The sequence below is a fragment of the Leptodactylus fuscus genome, chromosome 11 (genome assembly GCF_031893055.1).
Source record: "Leptodactylus fuscus isolate aLepFus1 chromosome 11, aLepFus1.hap2, whole genome shotgun sequence".
NCBI lineage: Eukaryota > Metazoa > Chordata > Amphibia > Anura > Leptodactylidae > Leptodactylus > Leptodactylus fuscus.
This window is the reverse complement of record NC_134275.1, coordinates 85707478-85730183: the sequence shown is the minus strand read 5'-3', so window position 1 is coordinate 85730183 and position 22706 is coordinate 85707478. Positions and strand designations below refer to the sequence as shown.

At 40.2% G+C, this 22706-nt stretch overlaps 2 protein-coding genes across 3 annotated transcripts in view; one reads left to right on the top strand and one right to left on the bottom strand.

The window, feature by feature from the left end:
- The window catches only part of LOC142184213 (calpain-2 catalytic subunit-like), a 36747-nt gene extending 18840 nt beyond the window's left edge, over window positions 1–17907 (top strand). The window contains exons 7-19 of the mRNA XM_075258971.1: window positions 9668–9753; window positions 10661–10735; window positions 10818–10978; window positions 11332–11521; window positions 12313–12516; window positions 12628–12670; window positions 13114–13234; window positions 13667–13731; window positions 14367–14435; window positions 14590–14668; window positions 15699–15815; window positions 16693–16751; window positions 17696–17907. Of these exons, the coding sequence (XP_075115072.1) occupies window positions 9668–9753; window positions 10661–10735; window positions 10818–10978; window positions 11332–11521; window positions 12313–12516; window positions 12628–12670; window positions 13114–13234; window positions 13667–13731; window positions 14367–14435; window positions 14590–14668; window positions 15699–15815; window positions 16693–16751; window positions 17696–17722 (1296 nt within the window). The 3' untranslated portion in view covers window positions 17723–17907. The remainder of the gene's footprint in view (window positions 1–9667; window positions 9754–10660; window positions 10736–10817; window positions 10979–11331; window positions 11522–12312; window positions 12517–12627; window positions 12671–13113; window positions 13235–13666; window positions 13732–14366; window positions 14436–14589; window positions 14669–15698; window positions 15816–16692; window positions 16752–17695) is intronic.
- Window positions 17908–18781: 874 nt separating this feature from the next.
- Window positions 18782–22706, bottom strand: part of BICRA (BRD4 interacting chromatin remodeling complex associated protein) — a 41567-nt gene continuing 37642 nt past the window's right edge. Inside the window, exons 12-15 of one of the 2 annotated variants that reach the window (XM_075258968.1) lie at window positions 22139–22287; window positions 21939–22033; window positions 21098–21200; window positions 18782–20588 (exon numbers count right to left, since the gene is read on the bottom strand). In XM_075258968.1, the coding sequence (XP_075115069.1) occupies window positions 19390–20588; window positions 21098–21200; window positions 21939–22033; window positions 22139–22287 (1546 nt within the window). In that variant the 3' untranslated portion in view covers window positions 18782–19389. The remainder of the gene's footprint in view (window positions 20589–21097; window positions 21201–21938; window positions 22034–22138; window positions 22288–22706) is intronic. The other variant, XM_075258969.1, reaches the window with a different exon arrangement.

Below are 22706 nucleotides of genomic sequence, written 5' to 3'. Positions count from 1 at the left end.
CTCCTATCTATCTATCTATCTCCTATCTATCTATCTATCTCCTATCTATCTATCTCCTATCTATCTATCTCCTATCTATCTATCTCCTATCTATCTATCTCCTATCTATCTATCTATCTATCTATCTATCTATCTATCTATCTATCTATCTATGTATCTCCTATCTATCTATCTCCTATCTATCTATCTCCTATCTATCTATCTCCTATCTATCTATCTCCTATCTATCTATCTCCTATCTATCTATCTCCTATCTATCTATCTCCTATTTATCTATCTATCTATCTATCTATCTATCTCCTATCTATCTATCTCCTATCTATCTATCTATCTATCTATCTCCTATCTATCTATCTCCTATCTATCTATCTCCTATCTATCTATCTCCTATCTATCTATCTATCTATCTATCTCCTATCTATCTATCTCCTATCTATCTATCTCCTATCTATCTATCTATCTATCTATCTATCTATCTATCTATCTATGTATCTATGTATCTCCTATCTATCTATCTCCTATCTATCTATCTCCTATCTATCTATCTCCTATCTATCTATCTCCTATCTATCTATCTCCTATTTATCTATCTATCTATCTATCTATCTATCTATCTATCTATCTCCTATCTATCTATCTCCTATCTATCTATCTATCTATCTATCTATCTATCTATCTATCTATCTATCTCCTATCTATCTATCTCCTATCTATCTATCTCCTATCTATCTATCTATCTATCTCCTATCTATCTATCTCCTATCTATCTATCTATCTCCTATCTATCTATCTATCTATCTCCTATCTATCTATCTCCTATCTATCTATCTCCTATCTATCTATCTCCTATCTATCTATCTATCTATGTATCTATGTATCTCCTATCTATCTATCTCCTATCTATCTATCTCCTATCTATCTATCTATCTCCTATCTATCTATCTCCTATCTATCTATCTCCTATCTATCTATCTCCTATCTATCTATCTCCTATCTATCTATCTCCTATCTATCTATCTCCTATCTATCTATCTCCTATCTATCTATCTATCTATGTATCTATGTATCTCCTATCTATCTATCTCCTATCTATCTATCTATCTCCTATCTATCTATCTATCTATCTATCTATCTATCTATCTATCTATGTATCTATGTATCTCCTATCTATCTATCTCCTATCTATCTATCTCCTATCTATCTATCTCCTATCTATCTATCTATCTATGTATCTATGTATCTCCTATCTATCTATCTCCTATCTATCTATCTATCTATCTATCTATCTATCTATCTATCTATCTATCTCCTATCTATCTATCTATCTCCTATCTATCTATCTCCTATCTATCTATCTATCTCCTATCTATCTATCTCCTATCTATCTATCTCCTATCTATCTATCTATCTATCTATCTATCTATCTATCTATCTCCTATCTATCTATCTCCTATCTATCTATCTATCTATCTCCTATCTATCTATCTCCTATCTATCTATCTATCTCCTATCTATCTATCTATCTATGTATCTATGTATCTCCTATCTATCTATCTCCTATCTATCTATCTCCTATCTATCTATCTATCTATCTCCTATCTATCTATCTCCTATCTATCTATCTATCTCCTATCTATCTATCTATCTATCTATCTATCTATCTATGTATCTATGTATCTCCTATCTATCTATCTCCTATCTATCTATCTCCTATCTATCTATCTCCTATCTATCTATCTCCTATCTATCTATCTCCTATCTATCTATCTCCTATCTATCTATCTATCTCCTATCTATCTATCTATCTATCTATCTATCTATCTATCTCCTATCTATCTATCTCCTATCTATCTATCTATCTATCTATCTATCTATCTCCTATCTATCTATCTATCTATCTATCTATCTCCTATCTATCTATCTCCTATCTATCTATCTATCTATCTATCTATCTATCTCCTATCTATCTATCTCCTATCTATCTATCTCCTATCTATCTATCTATCTATCTCCTATCTATCTATCTCCTATCTATCTATCTCCTATCTCCTATCTATCTATCTCCTATCTATCTATCTCCTATCTATCTATCTCCTATCTATCTATCTATCTATCTATCTATCTATCTATCTATCTATCTATCTATCTCCTATCTATCTATCTCCTATCTATCTATCTCCTATCTATCTATCTCCTATCTATCTATCTATCTATCTCCTATCTATCTATCTATCTATCTATCTATCTATCTATCTATCTCCTATCTATCTATCTCCTATCTATCTATCTATCTATCTATCTATCTATCTATCTATCTATCTATCTCCTATCTATCTATCTCCTATCTATCTATCTCCTATCTATCTATCTATCTCCTATCTATCTATCTATCTATCTATCTATCTATCTATCTATCTATCTATCTATCTCCTATCTATCTATCTCCTATCTATCTATCTATCTATCTATCTATCTATCTATCTCCTATCTATCTATCTCCTATCTATCTATCTATCTCCTATCTATCTATCTATCTATCTATCTATCTCCTATCTATCTATCTCCTATCTATCTATCTATCTATCTATCTATCTATCTATCTATCTCCTATCTATCTATCTATCTATCTATCTATCTATCTATCTATCTATCTATGTATCTATGTATCTCCTATCTATCTATCTCCTATCTATCTATCTATCTCCTATCTATCTATCTATCTATCTATCTATCTCCTATCTATCTATCTCCTATCTATCTATCTCCTATCTATCTATCTATCTATCTATCTATCTATCTATCTATCTATCTATCTATCTATCTATCTCCTATCTATCTATCTCCTATCTATCTATCTCCTATCTATCTATCTATCTATCTCCTATCTATCTATCTCCTATCTATCTATCTCCTATCTATCTGTCTATCTATCTATCTATCTCCTATCTACCTATCTATCTATCTATCTATCTATCTATCTATCTATCTCCTATCTATCTATCTCCTATCTATCTATCTATCTATCTATCTCCTATCTATCTATCTCCTATCTATCTATCTCCTATCTATCTATCTATCTATCTATCTATCTATCTATCTATCTATCTATCTCCTATCTATCTATCTATCTATCTATCTATCTATCTATCTATCTCCTATCTATCTATCTATCTATCTATCTATCTATCTATCTATCTATCTATCTATCTCCTATCTATCTATCTCCTATCTATCTATCTATCTCCTATCTATCTATCTATCTATCTATCTCCTATCTATCTATCTATCTATCTATCTATCTATCTATCTATCTATCTCCTATCTATCTATCTCCTATCTATCTATCTCCTATCTATCTATCTATCTATCTATCTATCTATCTATCTATCTATCTATCTCCTATCTATCTATCTCCTATCTATCTATCTATCTATCTATCTCCTATCTATCTATCTCCTATCTATCTATCTCCTATCTATCTATCTCCTATCTATCTATCTATCTCCTATCTATCTATCTATCTATCTCCTATCTATCTATCTCCTATCTATCTATCTATCTATCTATCTATCTATCTATCTATCTATCTATCTCCTATCTATCTATCTCCTATCTATCTATCTATCTATCTATCTATCTATCTATCTATCTATCTCCTATCTATCTATCTATCTCCTATCTATCTATCTCCTATCTATCTATCTCCTATCTATCTATCTCCTATCTATCTATCTCCTATCTATCTATCTCCTATCTATCTATCTATCTCCTATCTATCTATCTATCTATCTCCTATCTATCTATCTCCTATCTATCTATCTATCTATCTATCTATCTATCTATCTATCTCCTATCTATCTATCTCCTATCTATCTATCTATCTATCTATCTATCTATCTATCTATCTCCTATCTATCTATCTATGTATCTATGTATCTCCTATCTATCTATCTCCTATCTATCTATCTATCTCCTATCTATCTATCTATCTATCTATCTATCTATCTATCTATCTCCTATCTATCTATCTATCTATCTATCTATCTATCTATCTATCTATCTATCTCCTATATATCTCCTATCTATCTATCTATCTCCTATCTATCTATCTATCTATCTATCTATCTATCTATCTATCTATCTATCTCCTATCTATCTATCTATCTATCTATCTATCTATCTCCTATCTATCTATCTATCTATCTATCTCCTATCTATCTATCTATCTCCTATCTATCTATCTATCTATCTATCTATCTATCTATCTCCTATCTATCTATCTATCTCCTATCTATCTATCTCCTATCTATCTATCTATCTATGTATCTATGTATCTCCTATCTATCTATCTCCTATCTATCTATCTCCTATCTATCTATCTATCTATGTATCTCCTATCTATCTATCTCCTATCTATCTATCTATCTATCTATCTATCTCCTATCTATCTATCTCCTATCTATCTATCTCCTATCTATCTCCTATCTATCTCCTATCTATCTATCTATCTATCTATCTATCTATCTATCTATCTATCTATCTATCTATCTATCTATCTATCTATCTCCTATCTATCTATCTCCTATCTATCTATCTCCTATCTATCTATCTATCTATCTATCTATCTATCTCCTATCTATCTATCTCCTATCTATCTATCTATCTATCTCCTATCTATCTATCTATCTATCTATCTATCTCCTATCTATCTATCTATCTATCTATCTCCTATCTATCTATCTATCTATCTATCTATCTATCTATCTATCTCCTATCTATCTATCTATCTATCTATCTATCTCCTATCTATCTATCTATCTATCTATCTATCTATCTATCTATCTATCTATCTATCTATCTCCTATCTATCTATCTCCTATCTATCTATCTCCTATCTATCTATCTATCTCCTATCTATCTATCTCCTATCTATCTATCTCCTATCTATCTATCTATCTATCTATCTATCATCTATCTATCTCCTATCTATCTATCTCCTATCTATCTATCTATCTATCTATCTATCTATCTATCTATCTATCTATCTATCTATCTATCTATGTATCTCCTATCTATCTATCTCCTATCTATCTATCTCCTATCTATCTATCTCCTATCTATCTATCTCCTATCTATCTATCTATCTATCTATCTATCTATCTATCTCCTATCTATCTCCTATCTATCTCCTATCTATCTCCTATCTATCTCCTATCTATCTCCTATCTATCTATCTATCTATCTATCTATCTATCTATCTATCTATCTATCTATCTATGTATCTCCTATCTATCTATCTATCTATCTATCTCCTATCTATCTATCTATCTATCTATCTATCTATCTCCTATCTATCTATCTATCTATCTATCTATCTATCTATCTATCTATCTCCTATCTATCTATCTATCTATCTATCTATCTATCTATCTATCTCCTATCTATCTATCTATCTCCTATCTATCTATCTATCTCCTATCTATCTATCTATCTATCTATCTATCTATCTATCTATCTATCTATCTATCTATCTATCTATCTCCTATCTATCTATCTATCTCCTATCTATCTATCTCCTATCTATCTATCTCCTATCTATCTATCTATCTATCTCCTATCTATCTATCTCCTATCTATCTATCTCCTATCTATCTATCTATCTATCTATCTATCTATCTATCTATCTATCTATCTATCTCCTATCTACCTATCTATCTATCTATCTATCTATCTATCTATCTCCTATCTATCTATCTCCTATCTATCTATCTATCTATCTATCTATCTCCTATCTATCTATCTCCTATCTATCTATCTCCTATCTATCTATCTATCTATCTATCTATCTATCTATCTATCTATCTATCTATCTCCTATCTATCTATCTATCTATCTATCTATCTCCTATCTATCTATCTATCTATCTATCTATCTATCTATCTCCTATCTATCTATCTCCTATCTATCTATCTATCTCCTATCTATCTATCTATCTATCTCCTATCTATCTATCTATCTATCTATCTATCTATCTCCTATCTATCTATCTCCTATCTATCTATCTCCTATCTATCTATCTATCTATCTATCTATCTATCTATCTATCTCCTATCTATCTATCTCCTATCTATCTATCTATCTATCTATCTATCTATCTATCTATCTATCTATCTCCTATCTATCTATCTCCTATCTATCTATCTCCTATCTATCTATCTCCTATCTATCTATCTATCTCCTATCTATCTATCTATCTATCTCCTATCTATCTATCTCCTATCTATCTATCTATCTATCTATCTATCTATCTATCTATCTCCTATCTATCTATCTCCTATCTATCTATCTCCTATCTATCTATCTCCTATCTATCTATCTCCTATCTATCTATCTCCTATCTATCTATCTATCTCCTATCTATCTATCTATCTATCTATCTCCTATCTATCTATCTCCTATCTATCTATCTATCTATCTATCTATCTATCTATCTCCTATCTATCTATCTCCTATCTATCTATCTATCTATCTATCTATCTATCTATCTCCTATCTATCTATCTATGTATCTATGTATCTCCTATCTATCTATCTCCTATCTATCTATCTATCTCCTATCTATCTATCTATCTATCTATCTATCTATCTATCTCCTATCTATCTATCTATCTATCTATCTATCTATCTATCTATCTATCTATCTATCTCCTATCTATCTATCTATCTCCTATCTATCTATCTATCTATCTATCTATCTATCTATCTATCTATCTCCTATCTATCTATCTATCTATCTATCTATCTCCTATCTATCTATCTATCTCCTATCTATCTATCTATCTCCTATCTATCTATCTCCTATCTATCTATCTATCTATGTATCTATGTATCTCCTATCTATCTATCTCCTATCTATCTATCTCCTATCTATCTATCTATCTATCTATCTATCTATCTATCTATCTATCTCCTATCTATCTATCTATCTATCTATCTATCTATCTATCTATCTCCTATCTATCTATCTATCTATCTCCTATCTATCTATCTATCTCCTATCTATCTATCTATCTATCTATCTATCTCCTATCTATCTATCTATCTCCTATCTATCTATCTCCTATCTATCTATCTATCTATGTATCTATGTATCTCCTATCTATCTATCTCCTATCTATCTATCTATCTATCTATCTATGTATCTCCTATCTATCTATCTCCTATCTATCTATCTATCTATCTATCTCCTATCTATCTATCTCCTATCTATCTATCTCCTATCTATCTCCTATCTATCTCCTATCTATCTATCTATCTATCTATCTATCTATCTATCTATCTATCTCCTATCTATCTATCTCCTATCTATCTATCTCCTATCTATCTATCTATCTATCTATCTATCTATCTATCTATCTATCTCCTATCTATCTATCTCCTATCTATCTATCTATCTATCTCCTATCTATCTATCTATCTATCTATCTATCTATCTCCTATCTATCTATCTATCTATCTCCTATCTATCTATCTATCTATCTATCTATCTATCTATCTATCTATCTCCTATCTATCTATCTATCTATCTATCTCCTATCTATCTATCTATCTATCTATCTATCTATCTCCTATCTATCTATCTCCTATCTATCTATCTATCTCCTATCTATCTATCTCCTATCTATCTATCTCCTATCTATCTATCTATCTATCTATCTATCTATCTATCTATCTATCATCTATCTATCTCCTATCTATCTATCTCCTATCTATCTATCTCCTATCTATCTATCTATCTATCTATCTATCTATCTATCTATCTATCTATCTATCTATGTATCTCCTATCTATCTATCTCCTATCTATCTATCTATCTATCTCCTATCTATCTATCTATCTATCTATCTATCTATCTATCTATCTATCTCCTATCTATCTATCTATCTATCTATCTCCTATCTATCTATCTATCTATCTATCTATCTATCTCCTATCTATCTATCTATCTATCTATCTATCTATCTATCTATCTATCTATCTATCTATCTCCTATCTATCTATCTATCTATCTATCTATCTATCTATCTATCTATCTCCTATCTATCTCCTATCTATCTATCTCCTATCTATCTATCTCCTATCTATCTATCTATCTCCTATCTATCTATCTCTTATCTATCTATCTCCTATCTATCTATCTATCTATCTCCTATCTATCTATCTCCTATCTATCTATCTATCTATCTATCTATCTATCTATCTATCTCCTATCTATCTATCTCCTATCTATCTATCTCCTATCTATCTATCTCCTATCTATCTATCTCCTATCTATCTATCTATCTATCTATCTATCTATCTATCTATCTATCTCCTATCTATCTATCTATCTATCTATCTATCATCTATCTATCTCCTATCTATCTATCTCCTATCTATCTATCTATCTATCTATCTATCTATCTATCTATCTATGTATCTCCTATCTATCTATCTCCTATCTATCTATCTCCTATCTATCATCTATCTATCTCCTATCTATCTATCTCCTATCTATCTATCTATCTATCTATCTATCTATCTATCTATCTATCTATGTATCTATCTATCTATCTCCTATCTATCTATCTCCTATCTATCTATCTATCTATCTATCTATCTATCTATCTCCTATCTATCTATCTATCTATCTATCTATCTATCTATCTATCTATCTCCTATCTATCTATCTATCTATCTATCTATCTATCTATCTCCTATCTATCTATCTATCTATCTCCTATCTATCTATCTATCTATCTATCTATCTCCTATCTATCTATCTATCTATCATCTATCTATCTCCTATCTATCTATCTATCTATCTCCTATCTATCTATCTCCTATCTATCTATCTATCTATCTATCTCCTATCTATCTATCTCCTATCTATCTATCTCCTATCTATCTATCTATCTATCTATCATCTATCTATCTCCTATCTATCTATCTCCTATCTATCTATCTATCTATCTATGTATCTCCTATCTATCTATCTCCTATCTATCTATCTCCTATCTATCATCTATCTATCTCCTATCTATCTATCTCCTATCTATCTCCTATCTATCTATCTATCTATCTATCTATCTATCTATCTATCTATCTATCTATCTATGTATCTATCTATCTATCTCCTATCTATCTATCTCCTATCTATCTATCTCCTATCTATCTATCTATCTATCTATCTATCTATCTATCTATCTATCTCCTATCTATCTATCTATCTATCTATCTATCTCCTATCTATCTATCTATCTATCTATCTATCTATCTCCTATCTATCTATCTATCTATCTATCTATCTATCTATCTATCTATCTCCTATCTATCTATCTATCTATCTATCTATCTATCTCCTATCTATCTATCTATCTATCTATCTATCTCCTATCTATCTATCTATCTATCTATCTATCTATCTATCTATCTATCTCCTATCTATCTATCTATCTATCTATCTATCTATCTATCTCCTATCTATCTATCTCCTATCTATCTATCTCCTATCTATCTATCTCCTATCTATCTATCTCCTATCTGTCTGTCTGTCTGTCTATCTATCTATCTTAGATTCCATTGTACACAATATTAACAATCTCCTCCTTTGCTGTGACATATTCCAGGTAGAATACAACAGACGCAGAATCCCATTAATCAGGCTCCGAAATCCATGGGGGAAAGTGGAATGGAACGGACGTTGGAGTGATAAGTGAGTGGAGAGTAATTCACATTGACAAGGATCCTTGGCACATATGAAGCTTAATAAAAATCAAAAACCACTAGGGGACAACACAGTGGCTCTGTAGCCTTGCAGCGCTGGAGTCCTGGGTTCGAATCCCACCAGGAACAACATCTGCAAGGAGTTTGTATGTTCTCCCCGTGTTTGTGTGGATTTCCTTCCATTCTACAAAGTATATAGTATATAGGAAAAAAATGTACATTGTGATCCCTATATCATATATCCCTATATGGGGCTCATAATCTACATTAAAAGAAATAAAAAAAACACAGAAAAATGGACAAAAAAAATACCCAATCCAGTTCCGCACCTCCTTCTCCTCTTTCTTCTTTCCAAAGACCAATTTTTTCATATTGCGATTAAAACAGAGAACTATCTGGAGCAATGTGATGTTTCCGGAGCTCAGCCATGTCCCCTCCTCATCTTCACAGTCCTGAGACTTCCTGTAGGACAACTGGCTGCAGCAGGAGCCTCTCCCCTCTACCCCCTCTGCTAAGCCTCGCCCCCTGTCTCCACCAGCCAGTGGATCTGATTGGTTCACCCTGTGCCAGGATCACATAGTAAATGACATCCAGGCCTTTCCCGCCACCCGACCAGTGATGGGCACAAGATCTTCTCCGTTAGACCACAATGGGATCTGTCGCAGCGTTTGTCATTTTAGCTTTTGCTAATGTGGGCCATTACCTGCAACAGGGCCAGATGGAAGGGATGGTGGTCCTAAGTGATGGGTATTTGGTGATCTTATCCAACCATACAGAGCAGCTGCATGTACAGACTGTAATCTATGTGGCTGTAAGGGGTCCGGCGGGCCCTGGGGTGAGGGGCCCAGAGGGCTTCAGACCATCTAAGGCCGTCTTGTGATATCTTTTGCTCACAGCTCCTCCTCGTGGTCACTACTGGACAATGCAACTCGACAGAACCTTCAGCTACAAGGTGACGACGGTGAATTCTGGTGAGACCTCTTGGTGTTTGCCTTCTCTCTTTTCTTCTGCTGTGTTGTCCTCTGACTCTCGGGCCTGGATATCTTCATCCAGGATGCAGATGGACGACTTCTTGCGTTATTTCGATACCTTGGAGATCTGCAACCTGACCTCAGACTTGGCCTGTGATGACCTTCACCACACGTGGAACGCCAACTCTTTTGAGGGGAAATGGGTGAGGGGCCACAATGCTGGAGGATGCCGCAATTACAGAGGTGAGGATGTGCATGGCATGCTGGGAGAGCAGAGGTTGGAGCCCACAAGCGGCCGGTTATACATCAGAGACTTCACTGCCACTTGTGTCCTCCGACTCCACCATAACTATGTACCGGGAACGTTCATGGGTAGAGAGGAACAATGCAGCGTCAGACATGGGCTCAGCTCATGAAACAAAGAATTTGGGTTTGTTGAACTCTGGCGTGACCAATGACCTGTCCTACTGTGTAGACCCCAAACATATAAACGTGTTGGGTGATCCAGTCCATGGGGCCAGTGTCTCTATCTCACCATGAGACCCATGTAATATCTGAGTGAGTTCGGCTCTTATACCCTTCACGTTCCTCCATAGGCACGTTCTGGAGCAACCCTCAGTTCCTGGTGACGGTGGACGGAGAGGACAAGAACAATCCTTGCACCCTGCTGGTGTCTCTGCTCCAGAAGGACAGACGGAAGGAGAGGGCCCGAGGGAGAGACTTCCTGGTGATCGGCTTTGAGATCTACAAGGTGCGGCGTTATATACATGACCCATATAGATATAGGTGGTCCTTCAATGTGGCAACATATGTCACGACGGTAACCTGCCCCTCCATTTACCCCAATGTATAAAAAGACAATATAGGCCCTATGATCTTTTTTTTTTTTAGTATTATACCCTTCAATTTTCACAGTGGCCACCAAGCCTAATAATAGACTGGCACCTGATATTTCTGCAGTCACCTCATTTATATCACAGACAGGATTACAATAGAAGATAACACCTCTATGGCGCCATCATTACATCACTACTGACTATAGATGATGTCACCGCTTAGCTCCTCCCCCGGCCTGCACTTGGCATGTCTAGAAAACTCTCCCATAGACCTCAATGAGACAGTTCTAGATTATTGCTGGCTACAGCCGTGACTATGCTGTAAAGCGTATTACTAAATGCTGTGAACTATCCATCACCCAAAACACAGATCTAACGGTGCGTTATTATTTTGCAGGTGTCAGAACAGGTGAATAGCAAAGTCCTCCTCCAAGATGGCCGACTCTTCTGTACCAGGAGCCCTTCACTGTCTGTGTCACTCCATGTTGCTCTCTTTGTATTCACTATAGTCGGGGGGGGGGAATTTGTTTAGATTGATGTTTCCTACGTTTTAGTGATGCCCCAAATGGCGCGAGACCTCCTAATAAATCAGACACTTGCGCACCAGGGACTGCTGCAGATTTCCGGAACGACTCCATGTTCTGTGTTATAATACATTTTTCGGCCTGAGGAGTCCCTGCCCCCGCCCATCTTGCTCTCTAATCACTTTCGCAACCCCTTTTTCTCTTTTGCTCAGTACAGTGACATGAGCCTGGTGTCCCAGAGAGCCTCCGCCATCTCCAACCTGATCCCTATGGTCCTTACCCCCTATATAGCCAAGCGCGATATTACTGGTCGCTACGAGCTGCTCCCCGGACAATACCTGATCATTCCTACAACCTACATGCCTCAGGAGGAGTCGTCCTTCAACCTGAGGGTCTTCACCGAGGCACAACACACACTCAAGTAAGAACGTGCGCACCAGACTATATGGTCAGTCGTCTTCTAGGTGACCGTCTCGCCCCCGTCATCCTCCGGTCTCCAGGTATATTAATGTCTCTATATGTTCCTATGCAGGGAGATCGACTGCAAAGTCAAAGCAGAAGCAAAAGTGTTTGAGGTAAGTGGTCCTACACGGTACAAGGCGTCGTGGGGGATATCGCCTATGGAGAGGGGCTCCGCATCACATTGGTCTCATTTATCACCCCAAAGGGCATACGTTGAGGTGATGCAGCTGCTTCCAGGCTCAGAAGTGTTGGGGGCTCTTATGGTGGCCATTCCCAAAATGAAGAGAGCAGCACATTATAGATGAGAGTCCACGAGTGCCTTGTTATTCCTGTAGTGGTGTTCTTGTAAACCCTGCATACTCCATAGGGGGGTCACATAGATACAGATGTGGCCCCCGTACAAGTCCATAGAGCCTTCAGTCTTATCTTTATGTAATTACCGATCAGTATGTAAAGGATTTTGCAGCATTGCACTTTGTGGCAGGTAGTTAGGCTGGAGCCGTTCTTCCCCAGCAGTCGCCTGACATTTGGTGCTCTCCTGTGCTCTTTCCTGCAGGAGGCTGAACTCTGGATGAACATGGAAACCTTCACAAAACATTTCAAACGACTCTCTGGACAAGACCAACAAATCAGCCCTGAGGAGTTACAGAGTATCCTGGTGCAAACCACCTCGAAACGTGAGACTGGGGAGTGGGGGCTGGGGGGGAGGTCACGTGTACAAGGCTCAGTTCATGTATAGACAAAAACTGGGAATGAATGATAAAGAAGAGAAGACGTGTCCGGTTTGGAGACGGCTCCACTTTAAGGGCAGGTTCACTCGGTGGACTTCTTGCAGAATCCACCACAAACATGAACTAGCCAAAATAAAAAGCAGCGTGCACGATCTCTGGGCATAAGCCAAAGTAGGAAATCTCTCCCCAGCGGCATGAAGATCTCCGAGGAGGATTTAGCTTGGCAGGTCCTGCTGTAAAATTAGAAGTGAACTTATCCTAAAGGTTCTGTCCATGCTGAGCCGCTTTCTAAGTAACTGTTACTATATCACAAGGCGTCCTGATACAGAGTTATACTCCAGAGCTGCATTCATAGTTCTGCTCCTTTTTTCCTTCTAGATGCGCATCTTAAGACAGATGGATTTTCCATTGACACTTGCCTGCAGCTGCTGAGGATCGCAGACGTATCCTTACCTAATCCGTCTGGGCCTTTACAAGGGTTACCTGTGGGGTCGGTGAACCTTCAGTAAGTCGTGCTGTGATTTGTAGTTCGCCCTCATCTATAGAAGCTTAGACGTTAGGATTATGTTTAGAGGGGCTCTCCGGTGATCAGGTGCTGGACGGGCCAAAGTCTTAGGCGAGCGCTGGGGCCTCTGCATTACATCTGCTTAGCACATCCGGTTAGAGTTGCAAAAAATTGGACACAAATGTATTCCTTTTTTTTGTTTTTTTATCTTTCATTAAAAAAGGAAACAGATCCTTTTAACGTTGATTCATCCATTTGTGTCCTCTTTTTTGTGCTAAGCAGATGTAATAAACGTGATCTGAATAGAGCCTGATCTCATGGTGCAATACCCAGAGCAGCCACTATGGCGGTGTCAAGAGTCTAATTCCCCATAAACCCTGATAGGCCGCTCTAACCACAAGGACAACATTGCACTTGTCCCCTGTTCCCTGCACTGGGTCCAGTCCGCCCCGACCCCAACTCATCTGCGGCCATTGCTGAATCCTTTGCCCTGGGTCCTCCGGTGTGCGGTTAGGCCATCAGTACTGGTGTAGTGTCAGACATCACAACTACTCCTTAACACAAGCACCGCAGCGCAGCGGAACCGGGCAGCTGAAGTTAGAAGAGTTTCATTATCTCTGGAGCAAAATCAAAGAATGGGAGGTAAATATCAGATCATCCGCACAGTCGGAGCAGCCTATAGATCTATACAGGTGTCAGCCCTACTGTATATACACTATAGGAGGATCAGCATAGTATACAGCACCTCTCTCCAGTATTGGGATATACTACAAGGCTCACTTATTCTCTATTGTAGCATATATTCACCACGTACGACACTGACAGATCCGGAACCATGGACGTACAGGAACTGCGGCTGGCACTAGAGGCGGCAGGTAAAGGGTTATTTTCAGAAATCTAACGCAGAATAACCATTCAGGGCTTGGTACAAATGGCCGCTCTTAAAGGCAATGCAGCCCCGTATTTGTATCGATGAAATGTATCTAAAATAAATGGTTGTGTCTTCAGCTACAATACAGACCTATGTGTATCCATGTTAACAGTCTGATCCTGTATCCATCCTCTGTACCCTATGGAATGGTCCCGTATACTTAGCACCGAGGCTGTATACTGGGACAAGGCTCCGCTTATACAATGTGATGTATATGGAAACCTACATGAAAGTCCTATTAGGGGTCCGTACAAAACAGCATTGTATGGAGATCATCCCGCACTGATCTGCCTGGGAGCCGTATACACAACACAGTATATACATAGGCAATAACATCTGCTGCCCTATACAGACCAGGTATACCGCACTGATCTGCCTGGGAGCGGTATACACAGTATATACATAGGCAATAACATCTGCTGCCCTATACGGACCAGGTATACCGCACTGATCTGCCTGGGAGCCGTATACACAGTATATACATAGGCAATAACATCTGCTGCCCTATACGGACCAGGTATACCGCACTGATCTGCCTGGGAGCGGTATACACAGTATATACATAGGCAATAACATCTGCTGCCCTATACGGACCAGGTATACCGCACTGATCTGCCTGGGAGCGGTATACACAGTATATACATAGGCAATAACATCTGCTGCCCTATACGGACCAGGTATACCGCACTGATCTGCCTGGGAGCGGTATACACAGTATATACATAGGCAATAACATCTGCTGCCCTATACGGACCAGGTATACCGCACTGATCTGCCTGGGAGCGGTATACACAGTATATACATAGGCAATAACATCTGCTGCCCTATACGGACCAGGTATCAGACAGTCCTTACAATGTCCCCCCTACTCGGTCATGAGATCAGAGCACGGGTAGAATATAAGGGCACGGCCGTATCCTAAACTCCACCGCCCTGCACCATTTACCCGCCATCGCCTTCACCTCTCCCTCCAGGGTTTCAGCTGAATAACAAGCTGGTGGAGCTGCTGTGTCAGCAATACGGAGACGATCTGCGCCGGGTGGATTTTGACAGCTTCTTATCCTGTCTAGCGCATCTCGTGGGCGTTTTTGGTAAGCGAGAAGACGATCGTGGAGCAAACCTAAACTTCTGAATAACTTTAGATTCTCTGCCAGCTTGTGTGTAATCTTGTAACAAGTTCAGGAATAGATTTGGGATTCCTTTCAATGAAATTTGTGATGAAATCCTCATTCTGCCCCCCATGGTATTAGGAATCCTCACTGGTTCTGGGGGGGAGTGCGGGTGTAATACAGGGAAGCTGACACGTTTATATCTCTGGTCCTATAAAACATAGAACATGGTTCTGGTGTCGTATGAAAGAAGATTCTCCGCTCTCATACGGCACCAGCCCGAGCTCTGTTATTTACTGAGCTATCACCAGCTCAAAGGATATGGCGGCTGTATATAATATATGTATACGACACAAGACTAAGTTTTACGGAGATATACAGGTATTTGAATTGACCCCTCTTTGTAGTAGGCCGTCCTCCCCCATCCAGAAACCGAATTTTGGCAACGAATTTTACAGAACAGAGCCAAATAAATAAATGAATAAATTATGTAATACAAAGTATTGACACAAAGGCTGCGCCAAAGTTTCGGTAGACTGTAATACAGTGTCAAACGGGTTAATGTATTGTTTCATGGTTACCACTTATTATACAGAAGCCGACCCCTAGGTAGAAGATGTAACCATTGGTGAAAGCTGATCTTACGTTATATAGAGGCTAGCCATAGTCGTAAGAGCCCCCCCCCCCCATGATATCCATGTGCTCTAATAGGGCTTATCATATCCAGAAAAAGTCACTTTTGGGGTGGTGGTGGTGGGCAACTGAGGTCTACGCGTCTAACCCCAGCTCCACTCGTAGCTGGATGTTACGTTGGGTGACCCAAGGGTTAATGACGTCTATGACTCCCTCTATATTACAGATGAATGCCGGAAGATGGACCAGACTAAAGATGGCGTTGTCACTCTCCAAGAAGAGCAGGTAACAAGCGATACCACAGATTACCGTCCCCTAAAGTAGCAGAAGCTACAAGTTACCGATTTTGCCTACAAATTGTCTCCCTGTAGAACAGACCTGACAACAATCCCAAGGCTAACTTGCAAATTTCACTTAAAATGGCAAACTTCTTACAGTCTGGCACATAATTGGGTATTTGTGGACTAAGCAGGGGTGGGGCTTAAGAATCTACCCTACAATAAGCAGGGGTGGGGCTTAAGAATCCCACAATTAGGTTGATATGTAAACAAGTATAATGTGTCCTGCCTAGGAGGTTCTTTCAGTATCTCTCTCATTATATACATCATATATGTTTATATTTATGAGTCTTCCAAAATTACTACCCTAGAATAAGCAGGGGCGGAGCTTAAATTGTCCCACAAGTTGGAAAGAACACATCTAGTGTAATATATTACTGACTATGGGTTACCTACCTAATAATGTCCCTGGTGTAAGCAGGAGTGGGGTGTAAAATGTACCAAAGTATGGAAGAAATGTTTGCAGAGTAAGGTGTTCCTGCCCAGGGTCCACTACCGAATTATACACCTGGGCTCTGCATGGGTGGAGCTTAAAATGTCCCACAATTTGGAAGTAATGCTCTTGGCTTAATGCATTCCTGAATCTGCAAATGACAATATGGGACTGGGATTACGGGGCTAGGACTATGGGGCTAGGACTACGCCAAGTCTGTTGCTTGACCCTTCTAACAGAGCAAAATCAAATCCCAAGGGTGTCCACTGACATTCTACTTACGATACAGAAGAAAGACTGTAAAACCGCCATGATGTAAGATGAATGTGCTTCATCGCCTCCCCATTGAAAAATTAAACGTGCCAATATTTTGTCTATTGCCCCTCTTATCTGGTCACCCTAAGGCTGTAGTGTTGGTCTCTATAGAATGTACTTACATATGGTCTTATTATTTACAGTGGCTGCAGATGGCGAGTCTTCAGTGAAGTCACCCAACATGTCCGCACCCACAAAAAACAAGAACACCCCCCCCCCCTCCCCCCTTGTTGCGTCAGGATGTTTTATGGCCAGACAACGTCAATAAAACAAACTTTACGAATGCATCGTTGTGTTACACGACAAACACGGGCACGGACGCCTTCGAGCAGCTTTTGAAACTCTGTATTTTTAAACATTTTTTCCAAAAAGAAAAAAAAAAATCATATACAGGTTCTTAAAAAGAGGAGCAAATTTAATTTACACAGAAGTACTAAATGTACATCATTCTTTTAAAAAAATCATTCTACATTATAAATACAGTAGAAATTCTTTTATAGTACTATATTTAGACCGTAATGTTGGTTGGGGGGTCGGGAGGGTGAAGAATGATGGGGGAGGGGGGATGGGCGTTAATGAGTTTGGAAACTTTGCCAAAGAAAATAAATACCAAACTGGCGACAGATTATTAGCTATAGAGAGCAGTGTCCGTACGTCTGTCTGGATGGGGGCTCTGCGCCGGCGGAGTTCTCGCTCTCTGTAGGCTCTCATTGCTCAGACTCCACCATGACACGTAGGGGACGTTCACCCTCATTTTATCGTCCTGCTATTGGTCCACCGTTCTGAGAATTTTTGGTTCAGCTACATAAAATTCCACTCCCGGCATCGAAACGGAGACGGAATCCGCAAAACGTCGTGCGAGCACTAAATTTTGATAATACTGTAGAAAGCGAACGCTTCATTGACGTCACATTCAATACCCCCATCGCCAGTGCCCACCCGACCCGGGTCTGAACTCCACCTCCATCAGGCCCGATCCACCCATTGGATTGACGTCATCCCCCGCACCAAGGAAAGGGACGATTGCACCCTGATCCAGAGCAGACGTACAAGCCCGGCTCCGACTGATCCAGACATTCACCACCCCTCCCCCCCTCCAAGGTTGATGAACCCCAAAAACAAACAAACAAAAAAAAGGAAAAGTGAATATTCGGTATTTCGTCGTCCATGTGCACTGTGCATTCATTTGCTATTTTCCGCAGATAGGAAAATAATAATAAAAAAAAATACAACACAGAACATAAAAAAAAATCCCCTGACTCGATGCTTGAATAACTTAAAGAAATATCATTACAATAATTTTAATACGCTTTGTTATGAAGCCAGTCCCGTCTCTAGTCCCTTCGGTTTTTCCTCATCAAGGTCGAAAGTTTTATTTTAATTTTTTTTTTCATGTTTTTATCCGTTTTTTTTTTTTTGATAGTTCAAGTTGAGATGAGAAAAGAGATGGGAAGGAGGTAATAAGGGGGGGAAAAACAACAAACAAAACAAAAATAAAAGTTTTGAAGGCAACAGATCACCGGTTGTACGCGTCCTTTAAAGGTTTTGTCTGCAGCGGTCGGGGAGGAAAGAAGTTGTCTCGCTCCGAGACGTGACTACGATACAATGCTTATTCCCACAGGGGCGAGGCACAATCTCTCCACGGAGCCGTTCGCCACACGGTGTGGGTGAACGGGGAAAAAAAAAAAAAGAATTGAGGCTTAATTCGAAAACGTGCGCTCCCCCTGTGCCCAGGTACTGCAGCATCTCACATCATGTCCGTGTCATGAACATCTGTCTCCCCAGTCAATTCGTTGATTTACTTCTGACGGCTCGCTTATTAGGTTCCTTCCACCTGTTATCTGTTTAACGTCCTGGCCCCCAGGCCTCCATTGTGGTTGGGGGTGAGGTACGAGTCTGTGCGGTGGACTGGTGAGGAAAAGGGGGAGGAAGAAGAGGAGTGATGGTACGAGGATTGCACCGACGTACGCAGTAAGGTATTGGAGCCGCCGCCGCTCTGGGGTTGCTGAAGGTTGAGGATACTGTCGATGGCGCTCTGAAGGTGTTCATTCAGGGTGTCATCCTGGGGGCTGTCACTGGAAAAACTGGCGTTATCCACGTCAAACTGCTCCGACTTCAGCCGCTTGGCGGAGGGCAGGGGCATCTCCCAGCTCAGGTCGCTCTCGCTCTCCATGGGCTCGGCCTTGATGACCCGTCGGTAGAAGCCCGGGTCTTCTTCCTTGACTTCTCTCCTCATGGTCATCTCTTCGTTCTTGCTCGCCTTGTTGTCCCCCCTGCTGAAGAAGCTCATCTTGGAGCTTTCGTCTTTCTTCCCCTTCTCAATATCGGAGACTCCTTGTGTCTTGTGGGACGTGATGACGCTCCGTGAACCATCCTCCGGTTTCATAGGCTGCGCCACAACTGGCAATTGCACCGGAGTCTCCACCTTGGACCTGGCGTCTGCTGGTTTACCCATCACAAAAGCATCTACGTTCTCCCGATACGTTTTGCGGAGAGGCAGCCGACAGTACGTTGCCAGGGGTTTCTTTTCTGCAGGCGACGAGTGGTCTAAGGTACCGTTCATCTGTCCTGTGGGGGTGGTGGTAGTGGCTGGCGTGGGGTTTACTGTCGTTTTGATAACAGTGCTGGCAGGGGTTGTCGGAGGAGCTGGCGGCTGTGGCGGTGGGGGAGGGTTCTGATGAACAGGGTCCAAGGCGGTGTTGTGTATGACTTTGCTCAGCCCGGCCTCCTGCTTGATCTTTAACTTTAGCCCAATGCGACTGCGGGCCTCGTAGGTCTTGATGGGAGGTTTGCTGCGGGAAGGGAGTGCGTCGTCATCTGCATCGAGGGAGGGCGAGGCTTTGGCCCAAGTCACGGAGGGCGATCCCCCACCACTGTGCTTGATCACTAATTTGGTAGGGTGTATCGGTGTTGAGGTCTGTACTGCAGTTGGTTTCAGGATCTCCGGTGCTGGGGCAGGACAAGGGGAAGAAGAGACAGCGGCTGCAGAGGGGAGGACGCTTAACACCCGCGACGAGGAGGAGGAGACGTACTCATCTGTAAAAGAGATCAAGGATCATATCAAATCTATGGTGGTAGAAAACAAAACAAAATCCCAAAACCCCATAAAGGGAACATGTCAGGGCACTAAACCATCCACAGGTCCTTAAATCCATCCATGCCAGCATTTATACAGAATAAACCTCTGTACCTTTTATTTCTATTGTGGACATGGATGCCTTTAATAAGGGCCTGCAGGTGGTTTAGTGTCCCCAATGCCCTGACACATTCCCTTTAACAGAGAGCAAATATGTAACTCATTCTGTGCTGCCCTCTAGTGGTAAACACACGCATGACAACTACATGACACCACTCAGTAACTCCATAAGGAACCCTCTCTCCAGAGCCGGCGGAGTGCCCTAATTACAGAATATCTAGGTATATAGACGTGGCCGGGGACAAGTAGCGCCCGCGCCAAATGACCACCATAGTCACCCTCCAGGTCAATGTCTCATTCCTCGCTTATAAGACTCCCTACAGCGGCCAAGGATAGGCATAGTAGTTACCTGGTCGTTCCTTTGCTAGCTGGCGGTCCGTGGACAAGGCCACTTTCTCCTCCTGGATAAACATTCTGTCAATCATTACCATTTCTGCGGAAGGACTCACTCTCTGCAGAAGGAAGAAGATAAACATGTGAGTAATCCGACAGCCAAGGCGACATTACATGTAATACAGACTAATGCAACAAATACCCTGCAGGCCGCATGATGGCAATGCCGGAGATACAGAACAAGTCCGGATTCAGACTAACGGAGGCAAGAATCTCATATAGGAGACATGCATGTGACCGTGTCATGGGGCATTGAATGTACTGCACAGAGGGTACATGGAAACTGGGAAGGAAACTGCACAGGTCTTGGCTCTCTGTCCCATATACGGGACCCTGAAAATACACAGTTGTCTGTACATGTCCATAGAAATGAATGGGTCAATGTGCTAGACGTGAATAACCCAGCTAGCACACCTAGTGAATGGAGCAACGGTGCAGGGCATGTACATCAGACGGGGGATTTGGGGGTCGACATCCAGAACCCCGACCCATCAGCTGGTTGAAGAGGCCAGAGCATTTTGGGCGAGTGCTGCAGCCTCTTCATTGAATACCAGGCGCAGAGATGCACATCATAAAGGGGCTCTGCCTGGTACTGCAGCTCAGCCCCATCCACCATGTTAGCAATGAACATGATGGTGACAAAGGGAAGAGGCCGGAGCCCCATCGAATTGATCCAACCCCCAGAATCCCCACCGATCATATATTGATGGCCTATCCTTAGAACACGTCATCAATAGACAAGTCCAAGAAAACCCCTTCACCTCTGGATTAGCTGACAAATAAGCAAAATGTCTCACCCGAGACTCTTCCAAAAGGAGCAAGCGATACTTGTTCAGCATGGCCTGTGTGCGCTTCAGAAGCTGCGTAGATACCGTCTCAAACTCATCGTCCACTGCGGGCAAAGAAGAAGAAGTGGGGTAAGTCACGTGGGGCCGCACAGGAGACATGTCCGCTGCTCACGTCACAGCTATACAGGGGATGAAGGAGACGCTCTTACCCTTCTTGAGATCGTGTTCGGTGGGCAGCAGACCCTGGTAGACGTGGTAAGGAAGAAGTCTGTGCAAGGCGTCTTCAAAGGAGTGAAAGGAGGATTTGTAGTCCGGGTGCAGAACGGAGCCCTGGTGTTTGTGTAACTGCTCCAAGAAGCTGAGGAAGGAGAAGACGTTATTAACTAGTGATATCCACAGAGAATGAAAATCTGAGCACTGTGATATATAAGTTATATAATAGAGGAGAGAAGCTGAGCTGTGTGATATATAGGAGTATAGGATAGAGGAGAGAAGCTGAGCTGTGTGATATATAGGGTTATAGGATAGAGGAGAGAAGCTGAGCTGTGTGATATATAGGGGTATAGGATAGAGGAGAGAAGCTGAGCTGTGTGATATATAGGGGTATATGATAGGAGAGAAGCTGAGCTGTGTGATATATAGGGGTATAGGATAGAGGAGAGAAGCTGAGCTGTGTGATATATAGGAGTATAGGATAGAGGAGAGAAGCTGAGCTGTGTGATATATAGGGTTATAGGATAGAGGAGAGAAGCTGAGCTGTGTGATATATAGGGGTAT